This window comes from Esox lucius, chromosome 17, assembly GCF_011004845.1.
Source record: "Esox lucius isolate fEsoLuc1 chromosome 17, fEsoLuc1.pri, whole genome shotgun sequence".
In the NCBI taxonomy this organism is placed as follows: domain Eukaryota; kingdom Metazoa; phylum Chordata; class Actinopteri; order Esociformes; family Esocidae; genus Esox; species Esox lucius.
In genome coordinates, this window is record NC_047585.1 from 32759456 (window position 1) to 32776050 (window position 16595).

Here is a 16595-nt window from a genome sequence, read left to right on the forward strand (position 1 = left end):
ACAGAGTCTATTGCATTTCTTAACACCTCCCAATCCATGCACCCCACAGTTTGGGAATCGCTAAACCAATGTGATATAATTTCAGATATTTAAATGCATATTTAAATGCGTATTCAAAAAATGCTGTATTTTACTGAAAAAAACTAATAATTGGCGGAGCCACAGATGTTTCTCAGAAATCCCCAACAGGAAAACACAACATTGGCACATTCATAGTTGAGACCTCTATTCGTCTCTATGGCTCTAACCAACCAATTCTAGGATTTTACCCTGCGTTTCACCCTACAAGCGTTTTCATACTTGTCCTCGCTAGCGTTTAACTTTTTTCCCAACGAGCTAGAGAGAACTTAAGGAGAGAAGACGGAGGAGTTGGCACTTATTATTGGGAACAGTTCCTATTATGATGAACTTTGGTAAGTTCTGAGATACTTCGCCACGAACGATATTTGATTTCGCAACGGCAACATGTGATTATTTTTATATTTAGCACGCTATGGGTGGTGTTCTACAGAAATATTTTTGGTTTGTTGAAATCGTGAGATATGTAACACTGTACTGTAGTTACTTTCATTATTATTGCTGTTTCATAACGCTTTTTCACAACAATAGTCGTCAAGTTGTGTACGGTTTATGTGGGGATTTCTTGCTTTTCAAGTACACGTTAGTTGGTTTGCAGTTTGAACTAAGCGAATACATATTTAAAAAATGATTGCACCGAGTGGTGAATGAGACATGTGTCTTTGAAATTCATGGTGGTTTATTTGACAAAAAAGGCTAATTAGCATAGCTAGATCATTCTACGAAAATTGTGTATTTTCTGGGCCCACCAGTAAAAACACAAATTGTAACATGACAAATTTTGATTTCATTTGGAATATTTTATTTATGATGAAAAAATGTGTAGAACAACTAGCAGTACAATGTTTATATATATATATTGTACAACATGGATCAGGAGTGATTAAGTGCCATTTTTATTTTCCTCCACATTTTAAATGTCATAATTCAATGGAAAGTATTATAGTTATTTACTGGACGTGTGAAATTTTTTAATATCAACTACATATAATAAATATTTTTCAGGTACGCCAAATAGCTCTATCATTTTCAAGTCACTGTTAATATTTATAAAAAGGTTTAGGGTTAAATGCGAAATGCTTTCTAACTTCTTCCTGTGCCAAAGGTTCATTGGAGAAGGAGGTGTTTTGAAAAAGAAAAGTTGAGTGTGTGTATACACTCCATATCTTAGACCTTTGATACTTAGTTGGTAGTTTCATGCAAGAACTTAATGTGTCTATGGTTTTATTCATTTTATAATAATGATGAATGAAATTGGATTATAATAACTGGTGAAGTTAAATGATTAGGTGATTCATTTATAATTTAAGAAGTTAGATTTTTAGCTACTCTTCCTGCCTTCTTAAATATACTGTTTATACTGCAGATTTGTCACTGGTGTTACTGTTCCTACAGTGGTAGTAACACCAATGGCATTCAGTAACGGCAACATTTTCTTTTCTCATTGTTTGGTTTTATAAAAGCCTCAACAATTACATTAATAAAGAGTTATTAGCATTGTTCCTTGCTCTTTCAATATTGTAATGTATACAATGTTTTACTATAAAATATTGTAACATAATGAGGCTTTTCTATTGATTAATGTAGTCGATCAAAAGAATAGCAATGACCGTATAGAAAGCATAGGGATGCTGACCCACAACGCAGAGACAGACAAAATCAATTAATATATGTTGACAGTTGTTTTATGTTGGGAAATATTTCTGAGAAAAATAAACATGCTTGCGTAAGATTTCAATCCTTGTGTTGTAAATGCTCCCAGATATCGCCCTAAATAGGTCACAGTTACCTTAACCAGTACCTAGCTAAGATGTAGGAAAATGTTTTTTGGTCAGCCGAGACCAAGATAGAGCTTTCGGCCAAAACCCCTAATGCTGTATGTGGGGTGAACATACCAATGATCATGCCTACAGTTAAGTATTGTGGTGGCAGCATCATGTTGTGGGGTTTCTCATCAGCAGGGACTGGGTATTTTATTAAAACTGAAGGAAGAATGGATGAAAATATAGGGAAATACTAAAGAGAATCTTTGGTCCACTAAATAATTTGCGCTACTGAGGAAATTCACCTTGCAAACCAGTGGCACTATTTAGAAAATTGCAATTTACAAGCGTTGCAAATCTTCTAAGATGAATAGGACAGAATCACAAAATATGTGCAAAGCTAGTACATATCTATTGTAAGACTGCTGTAAATGTATCAAGAAAGTGTCTCTAAAGGATATTTATGTTTAAGGGTGAATACTACTGAATACATTTTTCTTAATTTCCCAACATAAAACAAATGTCACCTTAAAATATTTAATTGTTTCATAATAATTCAGCAAACAGAATGACATTTCAATATAGGCCTATCATTTGTAGTTCAGTAATATAAGGGAATTGGTAATATAAAGTACAACCCCTTTTCCAAAAAAGTTGGGACACTTTGGACACACAGAATATAGTGTGCAAATCATTTATCCCTATATTTAATTGAAAATAGTACAAAGACAACATATCAAATGTTGAAACTGTGAAAGGTTATTGTTTTTGGAAAAATACATGCCCATTTTGAATTTGATGCCAGCAACAAAAAAGTTGGGACAGGGGCATGTTTACCACTATGTTGCATCACCTCTTCTTTAAAAAATACTCAGTAAGTGTTTGGGATCTGTGGAGACCAATTGCTGTAGTTTTTCACATTCTTGTTTGATATAGGATTTCTGCTGCTCAACAGTTTGGGGTCTCCTTTGTTGTATTTTTCGTTTCTTAATGCACCAAATGTTTTCAATGGGTGACAGGTCAGGACTGCAGGCAAGCCAGTTTAGTAGCCAGACTCTTACTACAGAGCCATGTAATACGTGCAGAATGTGGTTTGACATTGTCTTGCTGAAATAGCAAGGCCTTCCCTGAAAAAGATGTCTGGAGTGCAGCATATGTTTCTCCAAAACCTGTATATATTGTTCAGAATTAATGGTGCCTTCACAGATGTACAAGTCAACCATGTCATTTGCATTAATGCAACCCCATAACATCACGGATGCTGACCTTTGAACTGTGCACTGATAAAAAGTTGGATGGTCCTTCTGCTCTTTGGCTTGGTGGACGTGGCATCCATGATTCCCAAAAATAATTTCAAATAATTTGTCAGACAACAGGACCGTTTTCTACTTCCTACTTTCTGTCCATCTTAAATGAGCTCAGGCCCAGGAAGTTGGCAGAATTTCTGGATCTTGTTTATATATGGTTTCTACTTTGCATTGTAGAGTTTTAACTTGCATTTGTGGATGCAGCGACATACTGTGTTCACAGACAATGGTTTTGGAAGTTTTCCTGAGCCCATGTGATGTCCACAACTGTTTTTAATGCAGTCTGAGGGCTCAAATATCATGGCCATCCAATATTGGTTTTTGGCCTTGTTCCTTGCATATAGAGATTTCTCTGGATTCTCTGATTCTTTTAATGATGTTATGTACCTGTATATGATGAGATCCTCAAACTCAATTTTACGTTGAGAAACGCTATTCTTAAATTGTTGTGCTATTTGTCCGCTTGTTCTTTCACAGAGTGGTTAACCCCTCCCGTTCTTTACTTCCGAAAGACTCATCCTCTCTGGGATGCTATTTTTATACCCAATCACGTTGCTGACCTGTTGCCAATTAACCTAATTAATTGTGAAATTTCCACCAGGTTTTTTTTGCATTACACAACTTTTCCAGTCTTTTGTTGCCCCTGTCTCAGCTTTTTAGAAACGTGTTGCTGGCATCAAATTCAAAGTGGGCATATATTTTTCAAGAAACAATAACGTTTCTCTTTTAAAAACTTTTGATATGCTGTCTTTGTACAATTTCCTATTGAAAAAAGCCTAGGGTTTAATCATTGCATTCTGTTTTTCTAAAAAAATTTCCCAGCGTCCCAACTTTTTTGGAAATGTGGGTGTAGTAAAACTTTAATAATGTATTTAGTTGATTTCTAATGTTAAGGTTTTAACCATTACCTTATTATGTTTACCCCTAAGTATTGATTAGCCTAAAAAAAGTTTTTCGTAGAATGACCAAGTGTAATCTAGGCTTCACCAAGCATAAGTATATAATATACTTTTCCCCTAACACTAAAACAAAACCTATATTCTCAATAACCTTATCCTTTAATCTAAACCTAACCCTAGTTCTAACTTTAAACACTTGTTTTTTATTCAAGGTATGTTAGTGTTTTATTTTTTATTTAAATGAATTCAGCTATGACATTTTTGTAGAGATCGTTCAGATAATAAATATAACGGAAATCCATTTTAATCCCACTTTGTAACTAAACATACAGTAATGTGAAAAAATCCAATGGGGATAAGTACTAATTAAATCCATAGTATCTTGTGCACACAGCCCTGTTTCGATTATCTGGAGAGATACAGCTATTAGCACAAGCTCATGGGCCATGCATCACCTTTATTTACCATCTTCATTAGTGGGCAACTTTGTGTCCCTGGAATATACTTTTTGCCTTGTTGTTCTAATATTATTAGACATGTATAAGAACACTTGTGAGAATATATATAAAAATTAACTTTATTCAACTAATAAATAACATTGCAACCATAAGTATAAATATCTATTTAAGTATGCTATAAAAAATATATCAGTCCCACTTTGTAACGCGATCTTATGCGGTGTCAAACATTTTCTTGTGTCAGCGCTTTGTGTTTTTCATACTGTTATTTGCACAAGCTTTAGCTGATGGAAAATCAGCTGAAATGACAACAAGTTGGACCAGCTTTCACCGATCATTGACAGAAAAACATGACGTCATACATCACAAGGATAGTGCTGTTGCTTTTCTAGGAAGGCGTGAAACAAAGATGTACTTGTGGGAACATTTAGGTTATGACTGTGTAAATATGTGGTGGTGTCAAAGATAGTGGATACATTTAAGATGGATGACTCAAGATGTTTAACCTAAATATAGAGGTCAAAGTCCCTATCAGTGGAAGTGCAAGGTTCTTTCCTGCGTGAGTTTGGAGATCCTCCATAGTATCTTACATGCCGATGTGAGCGAGGGAACAGCTGACTTTCACCTAATGATCCCCTATCTGCTCACCCACACTGTATTGGTCCCACCCAAAGAAATTGAACCAGTAAAATGTCTCATTCTAAGGCACCTCCTCCGGGGGACTGGGGCTGTAAGTGGAGTTGTTTTCTCTATTGTCACTAGCGCAGGTTCATTGAAAAGACAGCGCCACAAGTACTACTACATTTAATAACAATACTGTTACTGTATCTTGGGTATCACATGTACTGGTATGCTAATTGTGTGTTCTATCTGGCAGGCAAAGCCTGTTTAATGTAAAATCTTCTGCTCAACCTTCAAGAATGGTTAGTGTTACTGTTGAGGGAAAAATCTATAGCAAGCCTGGTTGAACTCAGAATTAGACCATTAGCTTGCTAATTAACTACAAGCATCCTTTATTATCGACCGACGCCAGGCAGCCTAGGCAGGCAATGAAGGCCCAAAGTAGTTAGGAATACCAGTCAGCACATGAGGTTTCAGAGAGAGGCAGAAAACAGAAATCCCTTGGCCTGATGCGCCTTTTATTGAATTTCTCTCTTGATTTACCCTGATAACTAACATCAGCCATGTAATTACCCAGAACCACCCCAGTCTGTATTGGCCTGGTTAGGGAACCCTTGAGGTTTGTGTGTGTTTCTGTTTGTCATCTTACCTGGTTTGGTAATGATTCCAATCTACCCCCATGGCTTATTAGGGTTGTTGCTATTGTTGCACATTTCCTTTAAGTTGCACTAATATGGGGAAAGGTGCCATTATTTTACCTCAGCAGGACAGGATGTTTTGTATGTGTGCCTCTCCTTGGCTTTTGTGGGATTTTAGAACAAAATACCCATAGTAGGGTTGAATTCACAGTGCTGCTCAACTCAAATGTACCTGCTTGCATACAAATGAGGTCTGCGTTTGAACCCAATTACAACAGTTGGTATTTCTGCAGGAAAAGTTTTATGGCTATGGCTGTCTTTCTTTTAACGTAAAGTATAACTTTTGGAAAAATAATCTAGAAGCTTCTGCACATTTGGGTATCGCATTTTGCAGATTTATTTGATGCTCTTTACAGAGTAATGTGAATTATTTTCCTGCAATTCCCAAAGCTGATAATCTGAAAACTTCCTTAATCAAGGCACTTAACCTTAATTGCTAATCGTGGTAGTTCCCTACACTTCTCCAAATTGGAGTTGGCTTATATACAGAAGCCACAACTCAGTTGGACTTGGTGTGCAAACTGAAAAATATGTATTTTCACTGTAAGCGGTTTATTATTAGAATGTCAGTTAAAATATCTGCTGGGTGTTAGTTTGGATGTGTACTCTCAGATGGTCAATAATATGATAAAAAGTAGGGGGCTTTTATGGATCAGAACACTGCAAGAATCATGAAGGCAGGCAGGAATTCAGTATAATGCAGAATTATGACATGCAGATAAGTGTCTGGATCTTTAGTGAAACATTTATTCTCAAGTTGATATATATGTTATTGGTAATTCACAGTGAGGCTAATATAAACTTTTGCTCTCTTGGTTATTTTTGATTAGAAGAATAGCTTGGGAAAATCGTGCATGGAGTCTTTCTAAAGCCTGGTTATCTTTCCTTTCAGGCAGGTAAACGGATGAAACGAGTGGGAGAAGACATCGACACCTACAGACAGAGAAAAACTTAAAGGCTATGCCTCAAAAGTATCTGCAAACTGAAAGAAGAACTGTTTATCTCTATGTAATGACTTAAGAGTCTAACTTAACTATACTTTCTGCAGTTTAAGGGGTTCCTTAGAATTTCACCTAGGAACTGGTTAACCATAACCATAATGTACCAGGTGGTCCCAGGAGGTGCAGGTGGCACTGTTAGCAATGCTACAGCCATCAAGCAAAAAATGAAGAGGGACGCTCGGCCCCTAGTTCTTGCTAGTGTCCTTGGCTTGGTGCTGGTGGTTGCTGCGGTGACAGCGTGGTGCTATTACATTGGTTCTCTGCGCAAAGCTGAACTGCTCAAGACAGAACTTCTGGACCTCAACAAGGATGGCTACATCATTCGTAACCATGCAGGTTCTATTGTCTTCAGAATGTCTTTTAGGTTTGTGATTCATTTTAGACTGATTTTAATGTGAGTTTGGTCTGGAAAATTGTATAAGATGGTTCTGTTTCAATTTGAAGTGCCACATTCAATTCGTAAGTATTATTCTCAAACATGTATGTAGTTTGAGAGAGAATGAAAATAATTTTGATACATGTATGTAACTAATTATTCTTTAAATGTTGCATGACAGGTCTGGCACCTTGGACTTAGACTCATGTTCTAAGGAGGGGGAAATACTGAGCTGTGGGCGCACCAGTGATAGGAAACTGAAGTTCTTCATCCAGACAGTGTTTGACAATACAGTTCAATGCTACCGTGTACGCTGGGAAGAACTAGTTCCCGACCTGCCTGTGGAGCACGCAATGACCTATAATGTCTCACATTGGTATGGTGGTGCTGAAACTGCTATACAACATTGGCCTATCTCAATTTCCGGGCAGCAGGCACCAAAACCCTTTGTCACTAGTGATGTCTACTTAAACCGAAACGACTTTGGAGGAATCTTGGAGCGCTATTGGCTTTCGTCCAATGCCACAGCTATTAAGATCAATGACTCTGTGCCCTTTCACCTAGGATGGAATGACACAGAGAAGACCATGTACTTCCAGGCCAGGTACCATGACAGCCCCTTCAAGCCAAGTCCTGGTGAGGTACCTTGTGCTCAACTCAGCTACAGAGTCTGTGTGGGCTTGGACGTCACGTCCATTCACAAGTACATGGTGCGCAGGTACTTCAACAAGCCCAACAAGGTGCCGTCCAAAGCCATGTTCCGTCATCCCATCTGGTCTGCATGGGCGAAACACAAGACCGACATAAATCAGGAGAAACTGTTGAAGTTTGCAGCCAACATCCGTAAGCATGGGTTTAACTGTAGCCACTTGGAACTAGATGATCGATACACCATCCACTATGGGGATTTTACTTTTGACTTGGCCAAGTTTCCCAATGCTACCGCAATGTTCCAGAAACTCAAATCAGATGGCTTTCTGGTTTCTCTCTGGACACACCCTTTTGTAAACTATGACTCTGCAAATTTTCACACCTGTGTAGAAAGAGGGCTGTTTGTCCGAGAACCTACAGGTCGTCTTCCAGCTTTGGTTAGCTGGTGGAATGGCATTGGGGGCATTCTAGATTTCACCAACCCAGAAGCCCGCGATTGGTTCGCCTCCCATCTGCGGTCCTTACGATCCAAATATGGTGTGTCCTCTTTCAAGCTCGATGCAGGGGAGACAAACTACCTGCCCTGGCAATTCAGCACAAAGATACCCCTTGGTGACCCAAGCACATTCACTCGTCGCTACTCCGAGATGGCTATTCCCTACAACGAGCGGGCTGAGCTGCGATCAGGCTACCAGTCCCAAAACATCTCCTGCTTCTTCAGGCCCATCGACCGGGACTCTGTTTGGGGCTATGAACTAGGTCTCAAGTCCCTTATTCCCACAGTGCTTACTATCAGCATTCTTGGCTACCAGTTCATTCTACCAGACATGATTGGCGGCAACGCCTATCTGAATCGCACCGATAGCGAGCGTACCTTACCGGACCGTGAGCTCTACATCCGCTGGCTGGAATTGTCAGCTTTCATGCCATCAATGCAGTTTTCCATCCCCCCCTGGGAGTACGATAACGAGGTGGTGGAAATCGCCCGGAAGTACACTGCTATCCATGAGAGCATTGTGGCTCCACGGGTTCTGGAACTGGCTGGCGAGGTGATAGACACTGGAGACCCCATCATACGGCCACTGTGGTGGATTGCCACTGGCGATGAGACCGCTTATAAGATTGACTCCCAGTTCCTGATAGGTGATGACCTCATGGTTGCGCCAGTACTGGAGCCTGGAAAGCAGGAGAGGGACATCTATCTTCCAGCTGGGCACTGGCGTAGCTACAAAGGAGAACGATTTGATATTAAGGAGCCTCTGCATCTTACGGACTACCCGGTAGATCTGGATGAGATTGCTTATTTTACTTGGGTTTAGTGAAAAGGGTATCTAGACTGGACATGCTTGAATTTGTGCAAAATCAGGGCCACACCATTTTTTTTTTTCTTCAATGTTTAAAATCACTGAGTTAAATAACTTTCCTGCAGGTGTGTTTTCAATGAATATGGAATGTGGATATGCATGTGGATTACAGTTATCGTATGTAGCAGTTCAACTGTAAGAAAATTGTATGCCAAACAAAACTCCATCTAGCATATGCATAAAAACTTCACACAGCAATATCAATTGAAAGCAAGTTTTGAAGGGACACCTTGATTTACAAAAATATTTTTTGATTATTGACCTATATACAGTAAGTGAACAATATACAGTAATCTACTCTTGATAATGAATAGATGCATACTGGCTCATAATTCACAAGTTTGGAAATCACAGCACAGCAGGAAACAGCAGACTACCGTGTAGTAGTATATCACAGGCTTACTAAACCCTATTCTTAACTTTTTGGGCATCAGAACGGTTGCTGGTGAATGGATGGTATTTTACCTGGGAGTTGGAACAGTTGAGATGGCAGAAAAAGCATAGGGAGATGGAGGGAGCCAGTCAGTTGATGTCAGAGACCGTTAGGTCTTTGGCCCTAGCAACATCTATGTCCCCCTCTACAGACATACTGGCAATTATGGAGTCTGGCAGGCCTGATGTTGGAAGGACAAGTTTGAGTGACAGAGAGACACTCCCTATGGTTTTGAAATAATGGTCAAGTCCCTGATCACTTTTCCCGTTCTGTACTCCATAGTGCTTTAGACCCTGTAGTAGTGATGGCCATTCGAGGCTTCATTACCACAATATATATCACAATAAAAGCCATCATTGATATATATAAGGCAATATAGTTAAGAATCTAGTGTTGTCAGCCTACAGACTAGAAAACAATTCTACAGACTAGATTATTAACTATATGGCCTTATACATTTCAATGATGGCTTTTATTGTGATATAGAAAATCTGAGTGCAGCCAGCATAATATCCTGCTGCTAAAATAATGCTAATGAAGCCACGATTGGCCATCACTACCCTGTAGTGTCCAGAGTTATCCAGACTTGTGTAACATAGGAGTCTATAAAATCAAGTGCTGCCTTATGAGACGTTCGTCAGCTGTCAAAGTAGTGTTCTTTTATAGCAGTTAGGAGCCACAATATGGCACAATAACTAAAAATATGTCACAAATGTAGCTGCACACAAATTAAAACTATTTGTTTTGGCCGTTTCGACTGCACCTGGCTTATTCCATGACTCACAATCTTGTAGCCTACCCTACATCCTAAATGAACCTGCTAAACATATATGGAATAGCTGAAGGATTTTTCTTTCTGCTGCTCAGAAATAGGAAGCAGAGATGCCAGCTACACCATGTCAATCAATTGTTTAATATGCTTTTGAGTAGATGTAAGAAGGGAAGTCTAGGGGAATGACCGCAGGACCTAGCTTTGTAAAGAGCAAATGGATGAATGCATACACAAGCTGTTATCCAGATGTACACATTATTGTGGACTGTGTCAGATACTTTGTGAAAAGAGATTCTAGAGAATCACCCACATGCATGTATAGGGAATGGTGATTAAGGAAGCACTCATCTACATAAAAATAACTGACTCAACACAGAGTGCTTAAAGTTGAATTACCCTTCTCATTCTTAAATGACAAACTACCCATTTACTTTAGTGTCAGTCTTGTAATATCGTATCCTCAAACCTTTGGCTACATACAGTGCTTTTACATTTCAGTCATTATTGACTTGAAATAGATGGTATTAATGTTTGATCAGGCAGTAATGAAAACTCAATATTTGTTAAATTCCTAAATGCAATTTAACAAATGCAATACTGCCATATTCCCCATGGTTTGACAGTTATTTGAATATCATTGACTATGTTTGTTACTGCATTTGGTGAGCCAGTCATTTGGAGACCTTAAGATATGTGTACAGTAGGTATGTGTGCTTTCCCCATGTCAAATGTAGGAAACCCAGGGTGCTTTTGCTTTTTTATCTCTGTGACATCCCTATTTATTTATTGTAGTTCACATATCCACCTAGTCTACACAGTCATTGACTATCACCATTTCCTTATACGATTAGCTATATCCTTCCCTGGAAGTCCTTCTGGAACCAGTTTCCCACATTCCGTTTCTCAGATTCATTCACTGCTTGGATTTACCTTTTTTGATCGGATTGTAGTCCGTGTCTACATTGAGGAGTCTAGGCCAAAAAGCACAGTATGCCAGAGAGCAAGGCCGTACATATGCACGTACAGCATGGTGCACGTACAGACCTGTGCTGGATTAGGTGGATGGTATGTGGGACAGATTAAATGTGGGAGAGTGGCTGATTTGCATTATTTAACGTGATTCATGTTCATCTCCATGACACGGTGTGGACAGTAAGAATAACGTTACATCTAGTCAATGAAGGAACACACTGACAGCACTGAATGTATGACCCACAGCGACCAAGGAGCGATTCTGGAAACCTTCTCTACTTGGTGACTTTATTTTCTTTGTTCTCTTTGTTTGACGCTCTGTTTGCGTGCAAGTCCTTTTCGTGATGCATGATAGAATTGTAGATGCCCTTTTGATATTCTCAGCGTTTGATGGCTAACGAGGTTGCATTCTTCAGTAAATACAACTTTGACATTAACACACAGGACTGTTTTCCAAGGTGGTGGTAATCTTCTCACAATCACAGGACTGTATAAGCCACAGTTGACTGTGAAGTTAAGAACTAACACTTAGTAGCGATTAACATTCAATTTTCTCTGTATTTATATGAACAATACAGTTTAATTAATGTGGCCTTTGTCTTTATTGCATAGCCTGGTTGTCTTAATATGAACATAATGTATGAACATCTTTCATTTGGTAGAATGTTATTACTTTGTGCCTTGGTTAATTGTTGTTTTCACATGTATTCAAATTAATTTAAATTATTTGCCTTAGTATTTGTGTAGTACAGCAAAATGGGTACCTTGTCTGAAGTGTTTCAATTGTTTCTGCCGCTTTGCCAACAGAAACATGAAATTGCTAACCTTATGCAACCGAAGAACTGGAGATTTGTCAATAGGTCACCATTTCATAATGTTCCTTGAAGGGGCACTGCATTGTAGCTTCCTGTGCCACAGCTCATCATGGACTGATGATAATGGCAAAGTGATGAAGCAATTCAACAAGTTACATTGATGCTGCCTCCTATCAATACATCATTGGGGCTGGAGGGAAGAGCCGTGGACTCAGGGATGGTGACCTCAATAATAGAGCAAATGTACATATTGGGCATTTATGACAGCAATAGTCTGGTTTGATAGGGAATTCAACACAGTCCACACTACTGAAAGTGCCTACGAGGGACTCCATTTTGTCTGTCAATGACTCCCCTCTCTGAAATTGATTCAGACCCATGGTCTCGGCTGAGGAGACACACACATCGATTTACTGTCTGTACGTTTCAGGAAATCAATACAATTTGTACATTTTCTTTTCTGCAATGATTGTTTTGTTTGGTTCATTTTGTTTATAGCACAGAAGATAGACAAGCAACTTTACTTTTGGATTTTGGAGTGTTAGTGGGAAAAGACAAACCAATGCTTTCAAAGATGGACTTGAGGCCTATGTACTATTAAAAAAGGGTTTAGTAATTATTAACAGAGAAATGTTTGCTCAGAGAAAAAAAAAGTTATCTGGATTTGCTTCATTTAAATGTGTTCAAAAAGCATGCCGTTAAAAAAGTCTGTTTAATATGCTGCTAAATTTGAACAAGTATTTGTGAATAAAAGCAACAACTTAAAAGTATTATGTTAGAATTTTGTGCTACATCTGTCTTGACTTAATATTTGCATGAAAGGTTGATTTGATTTGAGTCAAAGTTCAAAACATTTTAACTTCCCCCCAAAAACTTTCCATGTGAACCTTTTCTAAGAGGATTATGGGTGACACTAGTATGATTTTACAGAATGTTGTACATATGTACATACATATTTTTATATTACACAGCTTGTTGTGCCATCAGGAGTGATTAATATCACAACCGTCAGGAAAAACTGACCATTGGAATAACATATGGAAAAACATTTAGCAAGTGAATGTATGCTTGCACATACCTTTTCCCAGCTTAACAACAGATTCTTCAACAACCAGAATACCACGTAATACATAATAACAATGTTGTTACAGCAGTTATTACTGTGTTAGGTACATAGGCACTATGGAAGCAATATAAAGGGATACTAAAACTGGATACCGCTTTAACCATGTGGCTTTAGGTGTCTATTCTGTTAGCTGTAATGTTCCTTTGCTGTCATGCTCCTGTGCTGTCATGCATACCGTAGGCACTAGATAATAAACAGTAAACGCAGTGTGTGAAGTTGCGTATGTAAGGAATCAGTATTTTGTCTGCGTTTCTAAAATGAATGCTTGTTTTTGGTATTGTGCAGTTTCCATACCAAAGCGACAATGCAACTCGTTAAGATGCTTTCAAAGGTTCAGCTAGACTTTATTTTTAGTATCTGAGGTCCCATGCTGAATCTTTTTAGCCTTCTAAGGGGATGGAACCGCTCTAATGCTGGGTGTGTATGGGTCGCTTTAACTCCAGAGTAATGTGGACACAGAGGAACTTCAAGCTTCCTACAAGTGGCAGCTTGCCAATTTAGGCATTGGGTGTGGGGTCCAACTTGTGTTGAAGCTGGATAATTGGTTGAAAAAAACTGTTTATGGATTATGTTCTAACATCTTCATAAGTGTGGTAAATGTGTGTGTAATTTACTGTTTCAAAGCTATATACTGTTTGAAACATGGGTTTCAATGACCTACCGCTTCGCCTGCGGCAGCTCTGAGCGTCGGGCCTTACGCCAACCACTTGGATTGCAAACAGTTGCTTGCTGTGGGGGTGGGCTGGACCAATAAGATTCTTGGGATTTGATCGTATTACTTTACAGCACAATGTTAATGGACCTCTTTGGAAATTAGTGTTCAGGTCTCTATAGCAAGTACTCCGCATATAACGCTGAAGTCCAAATTGTAATTCACTTGTAATAAAAACATCTTATGTCAGTCACTGTCATCATGGTGACCACCACCAAAAGGCTGTCCCTTTTAGAAATGAAGCAGATGGGACCTAATAAACTAAACATCTGCATCAAACAAGCTGCAGTGTTCAAAGACTCAAAACAGAGTGTGGCAACAATATCCTCATAACTACTTATAGAACCGGGTATGAATGTGTGTGTAGCTAGGCAATTTACAACACCCCCTTGCATTCTATTCTTTTCACCAGCTAGCAGACAGGGTGACCTGTGATGTGCTGAAAACAGGCATATTGCCAGGCATATTTGCTAGAGATTTCTTTCTAAACATCTCTGGTAATGCTCACTTAAGCTAGCAAAGCTATGCAACACATCTAGACAAAGGCTACCATGGCAGTATTCACAAACGTAACTTGGAGGTTTATAGGAATCAGCATACCAAGCTAATTATTAAAGTTGACTGTCAGCTTCTGTGGTTCTTTTGAGCTGACACTCCATGTTTCTCTTTTGACCACTGTTCAGCTACATTTCTGTCATTTATCCTCCTCTATTTGGTGGTCTGTGGATAACGGAACTGTCTATGAGTTGAATGTACTGTTTCTCTGAAAAGGAACTAGTCATAAGTTTTTGATGCCACTGAAATAGTGAATTAAAAATATAAACAACATGCAGAAATGTCAAAGATTTTATTAAGTGTGACTTTGGAACACACCCCCTCGTGACCTGGGTTTGAGCCACGGCTCGACAGACGGCCTGTTACCTTTCACTATGTTTCCATGTACATACACTGAACAAAATTATAAACGCAACAGTTTTGTTTTTGCCCCCTTTTATCATGAGCTGAACTCAAAGATTTAAGACTTTCTCCATGTACACAAAAGGCCTATTTCTCTTAAATTTTGTTCACAGATCTGTCTAAATCTGTGTTAGTGAGCACTTCTCCTTTGCTGAGATAATCCGTCCACCTCACAGGTGTGGCATATCAAGATGCTGATTAGACACCATGATTATTGCACAGGTGTGCCTTAGGCTGGCCACAAAAAAAGGCCACTCTAGAATGTGTAGATCCATCACACAGCAAAATGCCACAGTTGTTGCAAGTTTTGAGGGAGCGTGCAATTGGCATGCTGACTGCAGGAATGTCCACCAGAGCTGTTGCCCGTGAATTAAATGTTCATTTCTCTACCATAAGCCGTCTCCAAAGGCGTTTCACCCCTTGAGCATGTTTGGGATATTCTGGATCGGCGAATACGACAGCGTGTTCCAGGTCCTGCCAATATCCAGCAACTTCGCACAGCCATTGAAGAGTGGACCAACATTCCACAGGCACTGCGTGAAGCAAATGGTGGTCACACCAGCTACTGACTGGTTTTCGGACCCCCCTAATACAGTGAAACTGCACATTTTAGAGTGGCCTTTTATTGTGGCCAGCCTAAGGCACACCTGTGCAATACTCATGCTGTCTAATCAGCATCTTGATATGCCACAACTGTGAGGTGGATGGATTATCTCTGCAAAGGAGAAGTGCTCACTAACACAGATTTAGACAGATTTGTGAACAATATTTGAAAGAAATAGGCCTTATGTGTACATAGAGAAAGTCTTAGATCTTGAGTTCAGCTCATGATAAATGGGGGTAAAAACAAAAGTGTTGCGTTTATAATTTTGTTCAGTGTATATATCTCCCTAGCCTGTCATTCGAACTGACTTGTCAATAACAATAAGAACAAAACAAGAGATATTGGGAAAAGCACATCTCTCCAGTTGGCCCGTGGCTATCAAAGGTGAACATCTGCTAGCTGAAGTCAGTTATGGCACCAAACTACATCATGCCAATTGCACACTTGAGACATCTGTGGTATTGTATTGTATAACAGCAGAGTGGCCATGAATTGACCCCAGCAAAAAATGCACCTGCATAGTGAGAATGCTGTTTAATCAACTTCTTGATATGCCCAGTGTTATGATGTCAATCAAGGGTAAAGGGAAAGAGCTCCAGTTATTCTATCACATGCCACACCTGTCAGGTGGAGGCATTATCTTGGTAAAGGAGAAACAATCACTAAAAGGCATGTAAACCCATTTGATTCTAGTGAAATAATAGTTTTGTGTGGGGGATATTTCTGTGAATTTCAACACATAAAACATAGGACCGACACTTGGTGTTCATATTTATGTTAACCATCCACTTGAAATTCTAGTTACATCTATTGAACATGGGCTAGCTATTGCGTTGGCTAGCTGTTGTCAACTAATGGGCACTTTGCATAGGCTAGCTGAGCTGTTTAATTTGAAAATGACTACTCAAATGCTGTACCTGGTGCAAATGAGTGTCATATTAGATAAGCTTCAGAAGTTTGTAGTTACTAATATGAATTTTTGCTGAGA

At 39.1% G+C, this 16595-nt stretch overlaps 1 protein-coding gene across 2 annotated transcripts; it reads left to right on the forward strand.

Annotated features, from left to right (window-relative positions):
* Positions 1 to 197: 197 nt before the first annotated feature.
* myorg (myogenesis regulating glycosidase (putative)) lies at positions 198 to 12978 on the forward strand. 2 transcript variants are annotated; one of them, XM_010881335.4, is made up of 3 exons: positions 198 to 413; positions 6717 to 7189; positions 7383 to 12978. In XM_010881335.4, the coding sequence occupies exons 2-3, from the start codon at positions 6924 to 6926 to the stop codon at positions 9169 to 9171; spliced, it is 2055 nt and encodes a 684-aa protein (XP_010879637.1). In that variant the 5' UTR covers positions 198 to 413; positions 6717 to 6923; the 3' UTR covers positions 9172 to 12978. The 2 variants fall into 2 exon arrangements, with proteins under 2 accessions (XP_010879637.1, XP_010879638.1); XM_010881336.4 differs by having other exon boundaries at positions 6721 to 7189.
* Positions 12979 to 16595: the final 3617 nt, after the last annotated feature.

Bases quoted from the DNA above. Each gene is read 5' to 3' on its own strand.
- myorg (XM_010881335.4), top strand. From the start codon at position 6,924: ATGTACCAGGTGGTCCCAGGAGGTGCAGGTGGCACTGTTAGCAATGCT. The intron at 7,190-7,382 runs GTTTGTGATTCA...GTTGCATGACAG, and splicing joins GTCTTCAGAATGTCTTTTAG to GTCTGGCACCTTGGACTTAG.